At 42.9% G+C, this 19,227-nt stretch overlaps 1 protein-coding gene across 1 annotated transcript; it reads left to right on the forward strand.

Moving 5' to 3' along the window:
- The first annotated feature begins 8,047 nt into the window (after positions 1-8,047).
- RSAD2 (radical S-adenosyl methionine domain containing 2) lies at positions 8,048-18,385 on the forward strand. Its single transcript, XM_050950937.1, has 6 exons — positions 8,048-8,420; positions 9,519-9,680; positions 10,069-10,298; positions 12,352-12,501; positions 13,854-13,886; positions 14,536-18,385. The coding sequence occupies exons 1-6, from the start codon at positions 8,090-8,092 to the stop codon at positions 14,698-14,700; spliced, it is 1,071 nt and encodes a 356-aa protein (XP_050806894.1). The 5' UTR covers positions 8,048-8,089; the 3' UTR covers positions 14,701-18,385.
- Positions 18,386-19,227: the final 842 nt, after the last annotated feature.

A 19,227-nucleotide genomic window follows, 5' to 3' on the forward strand; every position in this document is an offset into this window, starting at 1 on the left:
AGGCTATAACGAGCTGTTTGTACATTAGGTGATGACGGCATCTTTATCATCAAGCAGTTGTGAGGAAAGAAACGAAACTCGTCCAGGTTGCAAGGGATTTGGAGTCCCGTGTTTGCAGATGGAGTGTTTATGTCACCACTCAGCTCAAAGAGCTGACTGCATTGCTTGCCAAGGTGCCCCTCCACACGCCCTTCACCGCGCAGTCAACTTTTTAGTCCACTTGGAATACAGTGCAGCAGCCAGAAAGCAAGTATTTTAATAGAGCTACATGCTGTTTCCTTACTGAAGCAGCTCAGATCATCAGACACAGCTCTCATATCTTATCTGGGTGTGCAAGTCAGGCTCTTCCTGTAAAAAGAAACTTACACCCGGGAAAGAGAGGAAATCAGCCACCCAAATAGCCCAGTAATAATGACTATGTGAAAAATCACTTTGAGAAAACCTTCCAAAGGGTTGTTGAATTATCATCACAAATGGAAAAGTGGGGTGGGGAGGACTAGCATCCTATCAGGAGGATTATCATTACACCTCTACCCTGATATAACACTGTCCTCGGGAGCCAAAAAAATCTTACCGCATTATAGGTGAAACCGCATTATATCGAACTTGCTTTGATTCCCCCGGAGTGTGCAGCCCCGCCCCCCCTGGAGCACTGCTTTACCACCGTTATATCCAAATTCATGTTATATCAGGTCCCATTATATTGGGGTAGAGGTGTATCTGGTTCTGCTTCATCCATTTTTCAATAGGAACATGGAGATGGAAATGAAATCGGCAGGCAGCCCTCATCTTTTCAGCAGTTTATCCTCCGTTTCTAGTCAGGAGCTCTGTGTATGATGACAGATAGATTTCTATCCAAATATCTATGTAAATCCTGCAGATCATACAGGCTGACTTCACTGAGTGGGGATTTTAAATAGCAAGAGCATATCAACACTTAAAATATACTGTTTCCTTGAAAATGTCCCTAGCAATAAAACATTGGGGCAAAAAGTAGACAATACATAAGGGTCGTATTGACTGCGGTGAGAGCATAGTTGGATCCAAACAGTCTCTAAATACAATAAACTGCTTTGAAGCCATAAACCCTGTTTAACTGGCCAGTTAAGGCAAGTTTACAGCACCTTTGTATTATCAGAGCAGCACAACACTGCCAGACCCTAATGTGACCCAGTACTTTTTGTCTTCAGTGTCTTGAACACTATAGTTATGGACTTAAATATACTGGAAGTAAAACTTTAAACTAAATAAATGAGAATAGGCAGGAGGCATTGCATAGGCACTCCCTGTTTCTTTAACAACTTTCCATTTAACATAGCTATGGATACAGCTAAACTTGCTTTAGTCAATTTTAACATTCACCTACTTTGAAACAGGAACCAGAAGCATCCAAAGTGGGTTCCAGAGTTATCTAGTTTTATGAGAGCTTCTGTAAGTAACTTTGTTTGAAATGTTTTCTAACAATTGGCGAATCACAAGAGAACTTGTGCCTTCTTCAGAAACAATAAAGTAATGGAGTTATTTGTAGATTTCTTTAGAGTAAACTTTTATGCTCTCAATGCCTATGTAACGGCATGTCTACATTACGAAATTAGGTCAATTTTATAGAAATCAATCTTTAGTAAACCATTTTACAGAATTGATCGTGCATGTCCCCACTAAGCACATTGGTCAGCAGAGTGCATCCTCAATACCGTGGCTAGCATCAACTCACAGAGTGGTGCACTGTGGGTAGCTATCACACAGTCCCCGCTGCCCATTGGAATTCTGGGTTAAGCTCCCAATGCCTCGCAGGGCAAAAACATTGTTGCGGGTGATTTGAGGTACGTCATCGGTCTCCCCTCCTTCCCTCCCTCCTTGAAAGCAACAGCAAACAATCATTTTGCACCAATTTTGAACAGCTAGACACCAGTGCAATTAGAAGAGCACACTGAGGAACGCTGTGCATCAGAGAGGCTTTGAAAAACAGTTTCATGACTCACCTGGCTACAGTGTGATAGTTGTGTGTGTTTGTCCTTGATGTAAAGCCACTCCCTTTGGTGAATGTACTTTCCTGGAAGCCAATTCCCCTCCCCTCCTTTGACTACAGCTGACACAGGAAATAAAGTATCAGAGGGGTAGCCGTGTTAGTCTGGATCTGTAAAAGCAGCAAAGAGTCCTGTGGCACCTTATAGACTAACAGATGTTTTGGAGCATGAGCTTTCATGGGTGAATACCCACTTCGTCAGATGCATGCAGTGGAAATTTCCAGGGGCAGGTATATATATGTAAGCAAGAAGCCGGCTAGAGATAACGAGGTTAGTTCAGTCAGGGAGGTTTCACACCTCTTCTAGCAGTTGAGGTGTGAAAACCAAGGGAGGAGAAACTGCTTTTGTAGTTGGCAAGCCATTCACAGTCTACATATCTACACCAGCGACACCATCACAGGACCTAAGCAGATCAGTCACACCATCACCGGTTCATTCACCTCCACGTCCACCAATGTAATATACGCCATCATATGCCAGCAATGCCCCTCTGCTATGTATATTGGCCAAGCTGGACAGTCCCTACGGAAAAGGATAAATGGACACAAATCAGATATTAGGAATGGCAATATACAAAAACCTGTAGGAAAACACTTCAATCTCCCTGGACACACAATAGCAGATCTAAAGGTAGCCATCCTGCAGCAAAAAACTTCAGGACCAGACTTCAAAGAGAAACTGCTGAGCTTCAGTTCATCTGCAAATTTAACACCATCAGTTCAGGATTAAACAAAGACTGTGAATGGCCACATACGTTGGCCAAACTGGACAGTCTCTATGCAAAAGAATAAATGGACACAGAGCTGACATAAGGAATTGTAACATTCAAAAACCAGCAGGAAAACACTTCAACCTCTCTGGCCACTCAGTAACAGCCCTAAAGGTGGCCATTTTGCAACAAAAAAAGCTTCAAAAACAGACTCCAACAAGAAACTGCTGAACTTGAATTAATATGCAAATTCGACACTATCAGCTTAGGTTTGAATAGAGACTGGGAATGGCTGAGCCATTACACACATTGAATCTATTTCCCCATGTTAAGTATTCTCACACCTCTTATCAAACTGTCTGTAATGGGCTATCTTGGGTATCGCTATAAATATTTTTTCTTAATTAATTAGCCTCTTAGAGTTGGTAGGACAACTCCCACCTTTTCATGTTCTCCGTATGTGTATATTTATCTCCTCACTATATGTTCCAGTCTATGCATCTGATGAAGTGGGCTGTAGCCCACGAAAGCTTATGCTCAAATAAATGTGTTAGTCTCTAAGGTGCCACAAGTACTCCTGTTCTTTTTGTGGATAGAGACTAACATGGCTGCTACTCTGACACCAACAGCAGTAAGAGACAGGTCTAGGTCTATGTGACTGATGACTCCTTGCTAAGAAAAACAGATGGGCCTATTACCAGAGCTGATTTGGAGAACAGAAGGGTGTGCTGTTTGCTGGGTGCTAAGATACAGGATGTGAACCTGAGGCTGAAGAGTATAATAATGGGGGCAGGAAAAAATCCACTGATTGTGCTTCATGTGGGAACAAATGATACTGCTAGATTCTTTCTGGAACACATCTAGGTGACTATGCCAGACTGGAGAAGTTGCTTAAAGAAATGTAGACTCAGGTGAACTTCAGTGGGATTCTACTTGACCCGAGCGGAGGAGAATGAATGCAAGACAAGATTATGATGATCAACAAATGGTCGAGGCAATGCTGCTGTAAGAAAGGTTTTGGGATGTTTGACCACTGGGAGGCATGCATGGACAAAGGACTATCTCATGGGTTGCACTCCACCTGAGTAGGGTGAATGGAGGATGGCACAAGTGATTAAAAGAGCTTTAAACTAGGAACTCAGGGGAAATGGTTGGGAGATGCTCATGCAATCTCCACCCCTGAGTCTAATATTGCTAGAGAGGCAAATAAAAAAACAGAGAATACAGCAATGGAAAAAGAAACAGCAGTGAATAGGGGAATGGACATTAAGAGGAAACATAGTGACAATACCAATTACACTAATAGTCAGGTAGGCAATACTGGCAATACAATACTAAAAAGTTCTATAGCCATATGAATAAGAAGAAAACAAGGAAAGAAGAAGTGGGACTGCTAAGAACTGAAGATGGAGTGGACTCTTGGAGACTAAAGATAATCTAGGCATGGCCCAGCATCTAAATGAATACTTTACCTCAGTTTTTAATAAGGATAATGAGAAGCTTGGGGTAGTCACAGGATGGCTAATGGAAATGAGGATATGGAAGTAGAAATTTTCACATCCAAGGTGGAAACCAAACTCAAAACAGCTCAATGGGACTAAATTGGAGGGCCCAGATAATCTCCACCCAAGAATGTTAAAGGAACTGCCACATGAATTTGCAAGCCCAATGGCAAGGATTTTTAATGAATCTGTAAACTCAGGGGTCATACCCTATGACTGGAGGATTGCTAATATAGTTCCTATATTTAAGAAATGGGGGGGAAAGTGATCAGGAAAATTACAGTTTGACCTCTATTATATGCAAGATTTTGGAACAAGTTTTAAAAGAGAAAGTAGTTAAGGACATAGAGATAAACGGTAATTGCGATAAAATCCAACACGGTTTTACAAAAGGTAGATCATGCCAGACTAACCTGATCTCTTCCTTTGAAATGAGAACTGATTTTTTTAGACAAAGGAAATGCAGTAGATCTAATCTACCTGGATTTCAGTAAGGCATTTGATACAGCTCCACGTGGGAAATTTTTAGTTAAATTGGAGAAGATGGGGATTAATTTGAGAATTGAAAGATGGATAGGAAATTGGTTAAAGGGGAGACTACAATGGGTCATGCTGAAAGGTGAGCTTACCAGTGGAGTTCCTCAGGGTTTGGTCTTTGGACCTGTAGTGAGGCGGCCTGGCTCCCAGACGCCCCGGAGAATGAAGAGCCCAGCCGGAGGCTGGACTGTGCGGAGCTACAGAGCTCTGACCCCGCCTCGTAAAGGTCAGGCGCCGACCCAGAAGTATAAAGGCAGGCCCTCCGAGCTCAGTGAGGACCCAGCCATCAGAAGGGCCGGATGTCTGCGACCGAGCTCCCGCTGGGGAGGCCTGGCCGAGCCTGCCCCACGCTCGCTACCTGGAGGAGGACTGGCCAAGCCTGCCCCGCTCCAGCTGCCCGGAGGTGGAGCCGAACCTGGCCCGTGCTCACTACCACCTACCCCGAGGACCCGCTGAGCCCGCCCGTGGACACTCACCCTGAGGAGCCAATGGTAGTTGACCCCTGTGCTGACACCACGACGACCCAGGTAGGTCCTGAGGAGGAGTACGGAAGCAGCCCGGGGGCAGCTGACCCCAGTCAGGCTGTGGAGTTGCCGGAGCCAATGTCAGTGTGTTGTGGCCAGGATCCCCACCGACACAGCAGCAGACTGCCTGCCGCTGCTAGGGCCCTGGGCTGGGATGCAGTGGAGTGGGAGGGCCTGTGTCCCCCCTGCCACCCAGTGTATGAGTGGCAGACTCCACCTCTCCCTGGGCCTGAAGAGGCCAAAGCTGAGAACTGTTATTGCTCAGCCCTGCTTAAGGACCTGAGCCTATTTGACTTTGCTGTCCCACCCTGACCCAAGGGCTGGGCCTAGAACTGCTATTGCTCAGCCCTGCTTACAGGTCTGAGCCTACTTGACTTTGCTGTGTTTGCTGCCCCGCCCTGACCCAAGGGCTGGGCCCAGAACTGCTATTGCTTAGCCCTGCTTAAAGGCCTGAGCCTATTTGACTTGGCTGTGTTTGCTGCCCCGCCCTGAACCCAGGGCCTGGGCTGGACAGACTGAACTGCTTGCTCGGGGTAGTGAGGCGGCCTGGCTCCCAGGCGCCAGGAGAACGAAGAGCCCCTCTCTCGACAGCGGACCCCCTTACAGGACCAATCTCATTTAACACTTTTATTACTGACCTTGGCACAAAAACTGGGAGTGTGCTAATAAAATCTGCAGATGGCATAAAATTGGGAGGTATTGCCAATACAGAGGAGGACTGGAATGTCATACAAGAAGATGTGGATTACTTTGAAAACTGCAGTAATAGAAATAGGAAGAAATTTAATAGTGCAGAGTGCAAGGTTGTGAATTTAGAGACTAACAACAAGAATTTTTGCTATATACTGGGGATTTATCAGTTGGAAATGACAAAGGAGGAGAAAGACCTGTGAGTGTTGGTTATCACAGGATAACTATGAGCTGCCAATGTGATGCAGCTGTGAAAAAGGCAAAAAGAGGTAATTCCAGTAGAGATAGGGAAATGTTAGTACCATTATACAAGGCACTGGTGAGACCTCATCTGGAATAATGTGTGCAGTTCTCATCTCCCATGCTTAAAAAAAGGGCAAATTCAAACTGGAACCAGCTCCCATGTACATCTCAAGTACACTGCGTACTTGACTGGCTTTTAATCGGCAGATCTCATGCTCCGCTGCATCCAGATGGGCATCCAGGATGTAAGTGCTCACACCATCCATTCTGAGTTGGAACAGATGCACAGGTGCTTGCTTCTGTCCTCCTCATACAGTACTGCTACTATTGTCACCACTTCCACAGTTTGTGCTGAATAGGGCTTGACAGTTCCTTGCAACACTTGCTGTGAAAAGGGCTGAACAGCAGTGTACCCAGTCCTTGGGAGGCCATCCTGTTAATAGCTACTTCCATTGGCAGCCCAGATGGTTAAACCTTGCTCCTTTGCTTTACTGAAGCTGGGTTCGATCCAGAAACATGACAGAATGACTAGGTCCATTGCTGGAAGTCGGCACTCAAGTTCCTGGCGTTTGGTCAGCAATGCATACGGTAGTATGCTCAACAAGGATGATCTCTGCACTGTGATGTCTCAATTCAGGAGGTTGCGGGTCCAGTTGGCCAAACAAGGGGATGACACCCTGCCCTCGTTCACACGACCAGAGAGGATGTACCTTACTGGGGTGTGGGAAGTCCTGAGGATGACAGGGGACATCCCTGCCAGGTACTCCGAGTGGCTGAGTGCCCAAACTACAGAGTAACTCCCTTTCGCAGGCACCGAACTACCTCTTGACTTCACTCACAACTCTGGAGCCATACGCCACCAGCTGCAGCCCAGTCCCCTGATCCTGCAGGAGGACTGCGCTGATGCCACTGTCAGATGTTCCCAGTTACAAATAGTATGGACAATTGGGTTTAGGGTAGGCTAAGGCCGATGTCTTTTTTTGGGGGGGTGGGGAGGGGGAGAGGACATATTTGCATATATAAGACAAAGACCCTAAGATCTGGACATCCGGTCACCCTAACCCCAAGCATCAGCTCGAGACTGGCACACAGGTTGGGGGGTTGGGTGACTGGAAATTTTGCATCACTTCTTCAAGCCTGAGGCTGCTCTGCCTTGGTCTGGTCCTCTGAGGCCGTATTAACTTGTGCCAGCTGTGAGCACCCCCAGAGAGGGCCTTTATAACAGACAGAAAATCCCCAGGAAAGGGGGAGAGCAGGAGGTAGGAGCCCAGGCTGGAATGTTCCTCCTTATGGGCCAGCTGCACAGCGCCCTGCTGCTTTACAGCCCGAGGGTATCCCTGCCCTTATGGCTAGTTGTGAAGATGCACACACCTCTATCACACCTGCTGGCTGGAATGCGGTTTGCAGACACGCCATGTGTCGTTTAGGGGATTCCCGGGGGGGGGGGGGGGGCATACCCAATGCAATCAGAGCCGTAGGGTAGCGCTCCGTTCGTGTGGATGGGAAGCAGGGCTCTGACCAGCTGAAACCAGAAGTCGGGCATATTTCCCAAGCGCCGGTTTCGGAGCCTGGCGCAAGCTTGTGCGGGGCAAGAGCCCAGAGTGGGGAGGGGGATGCACAGCCGGCAGCTGGAGCTAGGCAGGGAGTCGGGGTGGCCCGGTGTAAACGGGCTCGCCGCGGTCTCCACACACACCTTGCCCGCTGCAGCCACCCGGGGCCAAGTTTCGCTTCTCCGTAAAGGAAACCGAAACTGCCCCTTCCCTTCCCCAGGCAGCAGCACCCGTCACATGCTCGCCGCTATTAAATGGGGCCCGCGCCCCTGCCAGGCGCTCCAGAGGGCTGCAGCCCAGCGCCGCGATGCACCTGGCCGAGATGCGTGGCTTGCCCCAGGCGCTGGCGATGCTGCTCCGGGTCGTCCAGGCGCAGCTGAAAGCCCTATGGCTCTGCCTAGCGCCCTTCTCCTGCCGGCTCCGGGGGGCGCTGCTGCCGGGGAGGAGCCCCCCGCTGCTGGAGGAGGGCGCTGGGGAGCCGGGTGGCGCCGAGGTGCCCACGGTCCCCATCAGCGTCAACTATCACTTCACTCGCCAGTGCAACTACCGCTGCGGCTTCTGCTTCCACACAGCCAAGACCTCCTTCGTGCTGCCCCTCGAGGAGGCCAAGAGGGGTCTGGCCATGCTCAAGGAGGCGGGTGAGTCTGCCGCACTGCTGGCCCTGCGACCTCCGGGGTGAACTCCGCTGCTGGGACCAGGGCTGTAGGCCCTGACATGGTCCAGATTCTGACTGATTGCTATTATTATTAATAATGATTATTTTAAATATAGTATCCAAATGTTGAATTTAATGGGGAAGGGAATTGACAAAATTCCCCCTTTTGATCAAAAAATTCCCTAATTCTCCCTTCGTCTGCACCTTTTTCTACTAGCCCTCAATTAAAGCTGTGACCCAGACCTAAAAAAGCCCAGCAGAGTAGTTTCAGTCTCCAATTCTCTCCTTATTCAGTCATGCGCTGAAAAAGTATTGAAAATACAGTATAGGGGACAAATTTGGAGCAGTGCTGCTGTGTGGCATCTTCATAAAATGTAACCAAAAGTTCTCCCTGGTAAAAAAAAAAAAATAAACCTCCTTTGCCATTTCAGATGAAGAGGTTTAGTTTTGGTTCAGCTAGAAGGGAGCTTAAACTGCACCTGAAAGTTAAAATCTAGTTGCTGCCTTAAAAATGAGAAGATACAAAAACTGAAGTAGAGGCTGGTATCATCTAGAAGTGGGGAAGCAAATCAGACTTGTAAAGGTCTGGTTTACAAGTAAAGAGGATTGGTTATATTATTAGCCCACATTTTCAAAGCTTGAGTTCCTGAAGATAGCCTGCTAAATCCATAAAGAAAGTATCTAAATGTGGATTTAGGAGTAGTTTTTCAGATACCCTGGTTTGAAAATATTGTCCTTATAATTTAATGATTTGTAAATAATCTTCAATACAATAATGTGCATGGTACTTTACATCGTGAATAGTGACAAGGGGTGAAATCTTGGCTCCGTTGAAGTCAATGGGAATTTCATATGTTTATGAAAATCATAGCAAAACTTTAGCAAAAAAAGGGGTTTCCCCTCTTCATACATATTTGAAACAGTTTATTGAACTCAATGGGAGCTCTATGGACTGTGGTTCACCATTAGTATATCTGTGCAAATCATCTGCATTCTTCTGTGCATATGTTGTGAGAAAAAGGTCCCAAAACTTAAATTGATCCAATCTAAATAGCATTTCTCTTCTTTTGTCAAATACTAGGTATGGAAAAAATAAACTTTTCAGGAGGAGAGCCATTTCTGCAAGAGAGAGGAGAATTTGTGGGCAAATTGGTCCAGTTTTGCAAGCAGGAACTAAAACTGCCAAGTGTCAGCATTGTGAGCAATGGCAGCATGATTAGAGAACGATGGTTCAGGCGTTACGGTAAGGAAAAATGATGTATATGTTTATAAAGATGCACAGATTTCAGGAATCTTTTCAATTCAACTTTTATAGTAAGGAGTCTGTGGATATTTTTTAACAATATATTTACAGTAAATGCAAACAAAACCAAATAGTTTTATATGTACTTTTAGATCAGAGGTATTTAGAGTGACTTTAAATACATTAGCCCCAGGTGTCCCCATGTCTGTGTAGAAGAGGGTGTGTCACCTTTGAGATGCTCTCCAGTCCTCCTAAGACCATGTGGAATCCTCTTTGATAGGGTTCCTCATGATGGGTTTTGAGAGTGTACTTGAAGGTGGAGGGTGGCAAAGCTGGGGACTTAATGACTACAGACATTGAATATAATTTAATGTTTTGTCTATTTCAGGTGAATATTTAGACATTCTTGCAGTTTCCTGTGATAGTTTTGATGAGGAAGTCAATGTTTTAATTGGCCGTGGACAAGGAAACAAGAACCACATTGAGAATCTCCAAAGACTGAGAAAGTGGTGCGAAGATTATGCTGTGGCTTTTAAATTAAATTCAGTAATTAATAGATTTAATGTTGACGAAGATATGAATGAACAGGTTAAGGCACTAAATCCTGTCCGATGGAAGGTAAGCAAGAAATACAGGGCCACATGTTCTCTTCTCAGGGAAAGGGGAGAACCAGGAAGGTAGGGTTGCCAAGCATCTGGTTTTTGACTGGAATGCCTGGTTGAAAAGGGACACTGGCGGCTCCGGTCAGCACCACTGACTGGGCCTATAAGAGTCTGGTCAGTGCGCAGCAGGGCTAAAGCAGGCTCCCTGCCTGTTCTGGCTCCGCACGGCTCCAAGAAGTGGCTGCATGTCCAGCTCCTAGGTGCAGGGGTGTCCATGGGGGCTCCATGCACTGCCCCAGCCTGGGGTGCTGGTGTCGGCTCCACAGCTCTCATTGGCTGGAAACCGTGGACAATGGGACCTGCAGGGACAGCGCCTGTGGGCATGGGCAGGGTGCAGAGCTCCTTGGCCCCTCCACCTAGGAGTTGGACATGCCAGCTGCTTACAGGAACCGCCTGAGGTAAGTGCCAGCCAGCTACAGCCTGCACCCTGAACCTCCTCCACACCCCAACACACTGCTCCAGGTTGGAACCCCCTAACCGCCTACCACACTCCTAATCCCCTCTTGCACCCCAACTCCTTGCCCAAGCCCTGAGCACCCTCCTGCACCCAATTCCCACATTCCCAGCCCCACCCCCGAGTCCACACTCCCAGCCAGAGCCCACACCCCCTCAACACCCCAAACCCTTCCCCTGGCCCTGAGCCCCCTCCCATACTGTGAACCCCTTGGCCCCAGCCTGGAGCCCCCTCCTGCACCCTAAACTCCTCATTCCAGGCCCCACCCCAGAGCCCACACCCAAAACCCCTCCCTCAGCCCTGACCTTCCTCCCATACTATGATCCCCTTGGCCCCAGCATGGAGCCCCATCCTGCACACCAAACCCCTCATTCCTCGCCCCACCCCAGAGCCCGCATCCTCAACCGGAGCCCTCACCCACTCGCATGCCCCAATCTCCTGCCCAAGCCCAGAGTCCCCTCTCACACCCTGAACCCCTCATTTCTGTCCCCATCCCAGAACCCGCACCCCCAGTTCAAGCCCTCACACACCTGCACCCCAAACCTCTGCCCCAGCCTAGTGAAAATGAGTGAGGGTGGGGAAGAGTGAGTGATGGGGGGTGTGTGTGTGGAGGGAGTGGGGTCAGGGCCTCAGAGAAGGACGGGACAAGGGTGTTTGGTTTTGTGCAATTAGAAAGTTGGCAACCCTCCAGGAAGGGGGCATGGTGGAGCAGAGCTCTACTATGCCTGATCTTCCAATTGGGTGAGATAGAGCTGTGGCTCTAATTTCTGATGGCACTTAGTATCAAGGATCCGTAACCGAATCCCAGACAGGCCATCTCCCTCACTGCATTTGAGTGACACTCAGATACTGTCAAGAATTTGCCCTTTTGTGTTATTTGCAAGGAAGTATTTTTTTACCATACAGAAGTCTGGTGATTTTGGGACATATAGGGAACATCATGGTTTTTTTATAGGAAAAAAAATGGAAAATGTCATATTACTTTGAAAAAAGGAAGATGTCTGAATACACAATATTAATTATTATTAAGTATATTTTTCATTAGAAAAGTGTGAAATAGCTGTCCTCTTTAGTTTAAAATCTTGTAAGGCTCACATGCTTTTAAATGTGCAAAGACACATGGAAGAGTCTTTCTCAATAGTTAGAGCCTGATCCTCCACTCTATTACACTAGTTTGCAGCATTTTAATTCCATTGAAATAAATATAATTGAACCAGAATAAAACTGGTGTAACAGAGTGGAGCATCAAGCAGTTTGATCGCTAGGAAAAATATTATAAAAGAAATCTTGGCCCCACTGAAGTCAATGGCAAAATTCTCATTGACTTTAATGGGGCCAGGATTTCGTCCTTTTGGTGTCTCTCATTTATGCTAGTTTTACGCTCCATGGTATGCTGGTGTCATTTCGTTGACTTCACTGAAGATTCAGCCAGTTGAAACCACTGTGAAAAGAGAGACTCAGGGCCTCTCAGTCATGGTGGAGTTTATGTTTTGTTTTTTCCCATGGTAATTATGACAGATAATACAACCTTCATCACATACTTTCTGTCTTTCAGGTATTCCAATGCCTGCTCATTGAAGGAGAGAATACAGGTGAAAATGCACTGAGAGAAGCAGAGAGATTTATTATCAGCAATGAAGATTTTGAACAATTCCTAGATCGCCATAGAGAGGTCTCATGTTTAGTACCAGAATCTAATCAGAAGGTAAAATGAAGCTATTCTTTGATAATTCTTTATTATCAGAAACTAGAAAATAGCATGATAGCTAATGCTTTGCTTACTAATACTTTGCTTAGAAGTTAGACAATATAGCAGCTGGTTTTTTTATATTTGGAGAATTTTTTACAAAAATCTATTACATATGGAGTGAAAAGCACATAACACTGGGATACTTACAGTTCTGGAGCCCAATTCTGCCCCCATTGAAATCAGTGGGAATTTTGCAATTGATTTCTGTAGTAGCTGGACCAGGCAATGTTGGTGGTACGAAGGTAGATTGGAGCATTAAAAATACCAATACCATAACAGTAATAGGCTAGGTTTTCTAAGCGAAAACCTGCGTAGTGAATTTAAAACAAAATAAAACAAAAAAGAATCCAGAGGAATTTAGTGCCAGATCACAACATTTAAGGATGGTCACATTTTAATAGATAATAAGTTTTTTAAAATTCAGAACCCAGTTTTCAAATGTGGATGCCTCAATAGGCTATATCCTTCCGTTTGAATTTCATATAATCATTTAAACATGTAAAATGGGTATTCACTGTACATATCTAAATGCTGATGTGAACATCCAAGTAAGTGATTGGATATATTTTAAAAGCACCTGTATCCATTTGAGCACCCATATTTCATAGATTCATAGACTTAAGGTCAGAAGGGACCATTATGGTCATCTAGTCTGACCTCCTGCACAATGCAGGCCACAGAATCTCACCCCCCCACACCTGGAACAAAACCCTAACCTATGTCTGAGTTACTGAAGTCCTCAAATCGTGGTTTAAAGGCCTCAAGGTGCAGAGAATCCTCCAGAAAGTGACTCGTGCCCCATGCTGCAGAGGAAGGCGAAAAACCTTCAGGGCCTCTGCCAATCTTCCCTGGAGGAAGATTCCCAACCCCCAAATATAGCGATCAGTTAAACCCTGAGCATGTGGGCAAGACTCACCAGCCAGCACCCAGGAAATAATTATCTGTAGTAACTCAGATCCCAACCCATCTAACATCCCATCACAGACCATTGGGCATATTTACCTGCTAATAATCAAAGATGAATTTCAATCTGATCCTTAAACCAAACAAAAAATGGTAGTCAAGCAACAATTTGTTTTTTCGTAAAAAGCCACTTTCATGGTTCTCTATCTGCTACTCACTAAGAGCATGATCCAAAGTTCATCGAAGTGAATGGAAAGACTCCAACTGATTCCAAAGGACTTTGGATCAGGCCCTAAGGGAATGGATACTTATTATGCCTATACCTTCCTTATCCCCTAACTTTCACTAAAAGCATAGATTTTAGTTTGTCTAGTAATTTATAGTTTTTTTCTATGCTTTTACAGATGAGAGACTCATACCTCATTCTGGATGAATATGTAAGTTTTTGTTTGCTACTTAATGAGTTAATATTTGTCTATCAGTTAATATGGGCTAAGCTATTATTCATGGTTTAGCAGGCTAAATTACAAGTATTTCAGTTTAATTTTACCCCTATACAGTACTTTCCACATGTTTCTGAAAGAATGGCCTGCTACATGTGGCTGCAAGGAAATTGTATTCATCATCATAAACATTTAGACAAGTCAAACACAGGACTTGATCCTGCAAATGGACTTGAGTGAGCAACTTCACAAGTGCATAGGGGTCCACTTGCATGCAACCAATTGCAGGATCAAGATAATTGTTTACACATTTGTTATATTTGATCCTCACTGTGAAGTTCAATTTGCAGACCTAATTTGTGTGGGAATGTGTATTCTTTACCTATATGTAAACTAAGCAGGATATTTTCTAACTCTCTTTGTACCATCTTTTAGGAGAAAAAAAGACTCTGGTCCTGCAAAGCTTTACTCATATGCTTAACTTTACACTTGCGAGTAGTTTCATTGGCTTCAATGGAATTACTCTGCATAAAGCTAACCATGCGCATGAGCCTTCACAGGATTGGAGTTTAAGTTAATTCATTTTGTAAAAATATTCCACTTTTAGCCACTTTCTAATTTTCTTAATCTATGAATTTCCTAGATGCGTTTTCTGAACTGTAGAAATGGACGGAAAGAGCCTTCCAAATCTATCCTGGATGTAGGCGTAGAACATGCTATAAAATTCAGTGGATTTGATGAGAAGATGTTTCTGAATCGAGGAGGAAAATATGTGTGGAGTAAAGCAGATATGAAGCTAGAATGGTGACTCAAAGTATTTTTTTATTGCACATGAGCTTTGTAGTACGATAATAATAATTATTATTTTTGACATGAGTATTGTATATTTGTTTCTTATTTTTATGATTTATATATATGCCAAATACCATTTTTAATTAAAAGTAGAGTAATGTTAATTGCAGAGAAAATAGTGTGTGTAACTTTAAATTTTAGCTTACTTAAAACTAATCTTTTTGAAATTTAGATTGTTTTCATCTGCTGTGTGCTCAGGGATTGCTAAATAATTATTGAATTTAGATATAAGATGATCTCCCAAATCTAGTACCTACCTAGTCTCTTAAAATTCTTAGACTACACCTTCCACTATGGTAAAATATATTGTAAAAATATATGTAGTTCTAGGCATAAAGAGTATTGCATTAAATTAGAAAAAGTCATATAGGAAATAGTTTTAAAATAATAAATTAGTGACTCGGAAAAACAACAAATGCAACATCATAATATATTTCTTTAATGACCAGTTAGACAGGTAGATTTCTTATCATGAAGCTTGTTCTGCCTAGTTCTTAAGAAATAACAAGTTACAATTCCAGGCTAGGTCACTAGGGGGCAAATCAGTAGCGCTTGGAAGACAATGCTGACATTTTCTTGAGTAAGAACTATTGAATCGGGCTAGTTACCATAATATATGACTGAGACATAGGCTAAATTAAGTTCAATGGAAACCAGTGCCAAGTGAAACATCCAATTTTCACTTTGCAAGCATTTATTTGTGAAAGTGCATATTTCCTCCAGTATTTGTAAATGTGATGCAGGATGCAATTTTCTCCTGTTTACTAGAGCACACTACTTTTGTTAGAGGAGAATATGAATTTTTTCCCAAAACATAATCATGTTTTTACCCTTGATGGCAAACATTATTTCACTGGAAACTAACCATGTTTCCCATGGGAAATAGCCTTTTGTTTTAATAAAAAGTATTCAAGGTAAAAACCAAATATTTTGCTTTTTACATGAATTCACTCAAATCTTACTTTTTAAATGATTTTTTCCCCACATCCAGCTCTCGTGGGGGAGCTCTTTTTAGAGAGAGTGGACAGAATTCTGTAAGGCTGCCTTGTGTTAAAGAAATGCTAGAGTTATTTGCTGTATATTTTGCTAAGCCAGTAAGTCAGAAACCACAAAGTTCACATACCATATGTCTTCATTTAGAAGTCAGCTTGGCTTAGTAATCACCCTTATTTAGTTGCTGCACCAATAACATACAAACTGTGAGTGAAACCAATTAAATTTAATAACAGCCACCTTTGATTTAAAGGGGTAGCATCAACTTGAAATATAGTAAACTCAAATACACGAGTTCGAAGTAATTTCAGTTATTATACTTGTGCCTGAGCCCCCCTGCCAATCGTGGTGGTTTTACAGTTATGTTTTTCTACTTTTAAAAATGTTTTTTTTCTCTTCTTTATTTTTTGTGTGAAAAACCCTACAAATGGGCAACTCACTGATGATCTGATCCTGCAGACACTTATGTGTGAGTAACTTTACTCATTCAGATAGTCCCATTGAACTTAGGCCTGGATCCTCAAAGATATTTTGGCTCCTAACTTCCATTGAAATCAGTGAGAGTTAGGTGCCTAAATATCTTTGAGGATATGGGCCTCAATGCTTACAATTACTTACACGCATAAGAGTTTGCAGCATCTGGGCCACAGCATATGTCCAATGCTAGTGTAAATAAATAATAGAGAAATATACGTTTTCTCGAATTTCTTTCAATTATAGTACTTTTACTTCTTGTTTTAACAATAATAGGTAAAGTATTTTCGGAGAGAAATTAAACTTTTAATTTCACTCTTTAAAGCTGCAGCATTAAATGATCACAATGGTCCCTCTGGCCTTGGAATCTATGAAAGGGAGAAGTAATTAAATGTAATAGAAGTCACAGCTTCTAGATAGTTTTATGGTATTATGCCCAGCTGAAAAAATGGGGAAATATTTTTAAATAGTAATTCCTTAGGTCCGTATTTTATTTTCCTAACCATAATGACGTAGAGTCCTTAAAGAACAAAAGAGTGTCGAGAGAATTCTGCAATCATTACGTTGCCTATACATAGATTTTTTTTTTCCCCTTCAAGGCATTTTAACTGCTCCAGATAGAATTAAAAGGCTTTATCCCACAATCTTTAGGTGAAATTCCCCAGGACCTCAGTTGGAGTTTTCCCTGAGTAAAGACTGTGGGACGACACCCAAAGTATATACTTGTGTCCTTGGGTATGATTTTTTCTTATGGCTAAAATCTTGGATCCAGCATATATCCTCTGCACCCAGTCAGCTGAGGAGTTTGAATTTTCTCTGATTGCTGGTCTAGCCCCAGCTTGAGGAATGGCTAGTGTATCCTTGTATCATTAAATCCATGAGCCTACTGCTAACCCAAAATGCCTGCTGTGTAGCAACATGCAGGGAGCCTCCTCAGGTATGAGCCACACACACAGAAGTATACAACCTCTATGCAAAAAGCAACGATGAGTCCTGTGGCACCTTAAAGACTAACAGATGTATTGGAGCATAAGCTTTCGTGAGTGAATACCCACTTCATCAGACCCCTATGCAGACTCTTTTAATCTTGCCACCCTTCTTGCCTCTCTGTCATTTATACAAGATAAATGCAACAGTTTTGCTACAGGAATAAAAGAGTTAGAGAGCAGAAGCTAAAAAGCAAATAGAAAAGCAACTAAAAAACAGTCAGACATTTAGAAATATTTGAAAAGAATGATAAAGAGCCAAAATTTTCAGAGTGCTATGAAGAGGGTTCTGATTTGTATTCTTACTTTTCACATGGAATTCAGTCCTGTGGGATTTTCATCATCTTTACTACAATATGCAATAAAAAAACCCCCAAACCCACTGTATGTGGTATTGCTTCAAGGGAGATGGAAATTGTCTGCACCAAGATACATCACAATGAGAACTTGCTTTAGTTTTTAGCATACTTTGAAGGCTAAACCTTAGCAGTGAATAGACACTTTTTATACATTTTAAAATTGTAGGTGCTTCTGAATGAAAAAATCCTTGTTTAAAGTTTTCGTTTTTTTACTGTAACAAAACGAAGAGTTTTTATCAATAGCTATAAGTTTCAGTATTAATCTAGAATGATGTGTGCTATTTTTACACAGATCCAGTATATAGATGTGTAAAATATATATGTAAAATAAATAAAATATATAAAATGTATATAATGTGTTCCTATTAGAACAAGTTGTATATTTTAGGCCCTGATCAGTTATATACGTGCTTGACTTTAAATATGTGACTTTAGGTCTCAATCCTGGAAACACATATGTGCTTAACATTACTAGCATGAGTAATCTCATGGTAGTTAAGAACATGAATATGTGTTTGCAGGATCAGGCATTAGCTTGCACAGTAATTTGTTAGCACTTTTATTGCTTTTCGTATTAGGAAAAGTGACAGGTAGAAAGAACTCAATGCACTTGAAGTCAGTAAGAATTTCTTCTGAGTAAGTAGTGTAGGATATGCCCTATTTGATGTGCTTAGCTTTCATTATAAAGTGTAACTGTAATATTTTAGTGTGTTGCAGAAATATGATGTTGAATTTATTTATTATTACTACTGAAATTTTTTAAATGTTTTGTAAAAAAGCTTATATTAATATATTCTGCATTGTAATAAAGTCTTTTAACTTTCTTAAATGTACCTATAGTTTATTTTTGTAACATATAACACAGAACCATATAATCTATCATATTCACAAGGAGTGTTCAATTTTGAATCTAAGGTCCTAGTTTAGCAACAAACTCTGTAAGAATGCCTTGACCATGCAGAGCTGATTGCAGGATCTGGGGCTAAATGTAGATTATTTTCTTACTGCAGTGCATTTGTTATGTGGGACTGGGACACAAAAAATTTGGGTTCTATTCCCAGTTTTACTACCCTGGACAAGTCACATCCTGTCTCTTTGTCTCAGTTTCCCCATCTATGCAATGGGGATGATACAAATCACCTTTGTAAGTCCTTTCAGATTTACTGACCAAAAGTGCCGTGTAAGAGCTAGATATCAGTATTATATGGCTGAGTTGATCCTCCATGTTATATGAACACAATTATGTTACATTGTATTGTCAACTTGACAGCCTATCTTGCTATACGTATTTGAAAGGCACAAAAGGGCTAGATCATCTCTTTGCCTGTGTAGATAGAAGTGACAAAACCTGGTGGCTCCAAGGTGCGAGTAGTTGAAAGTGATACCTATATAGCATCATCCACCTATCTTTGGGGTACAGTGTAAGCTCCTGCATTGAGGTCCAAAAGATTGAGGTTTCATAATTCTTTAGGTAGGCTTGCATGGCTGGCCTTACTATATTTTGCAATACTAACATTTTCCCTCCCAGTGGCAGGGATGTAGTCTAGTTGATTTAAAGGAATATTTCCCATTTCTAATGTCTAGGATTATCTTCTCCTGCCACTGTTCCTCTCTTGGCTTGTGCAGAGAGAGAGAGAGAGAGACAGACCAACCGGCCATTGTTTGACGTCC

This window comes from Gopherus flavomarginatus, chromosome 4 (genome assembly GCF_025201925.1).
Source record: "Gopherus flavomarginatus isolate rGopFla2 chromosome 4, rGopFla2.mat.asm, whole genome shotgun sequence".
In the NCBI taxonomy this organism is placed as follows: domain Eukaryota; kingdom Metazoa; phylum Chordata; order Testudines; family Testudinidae; genus Gopherus; species Gopherus flavomarginatus.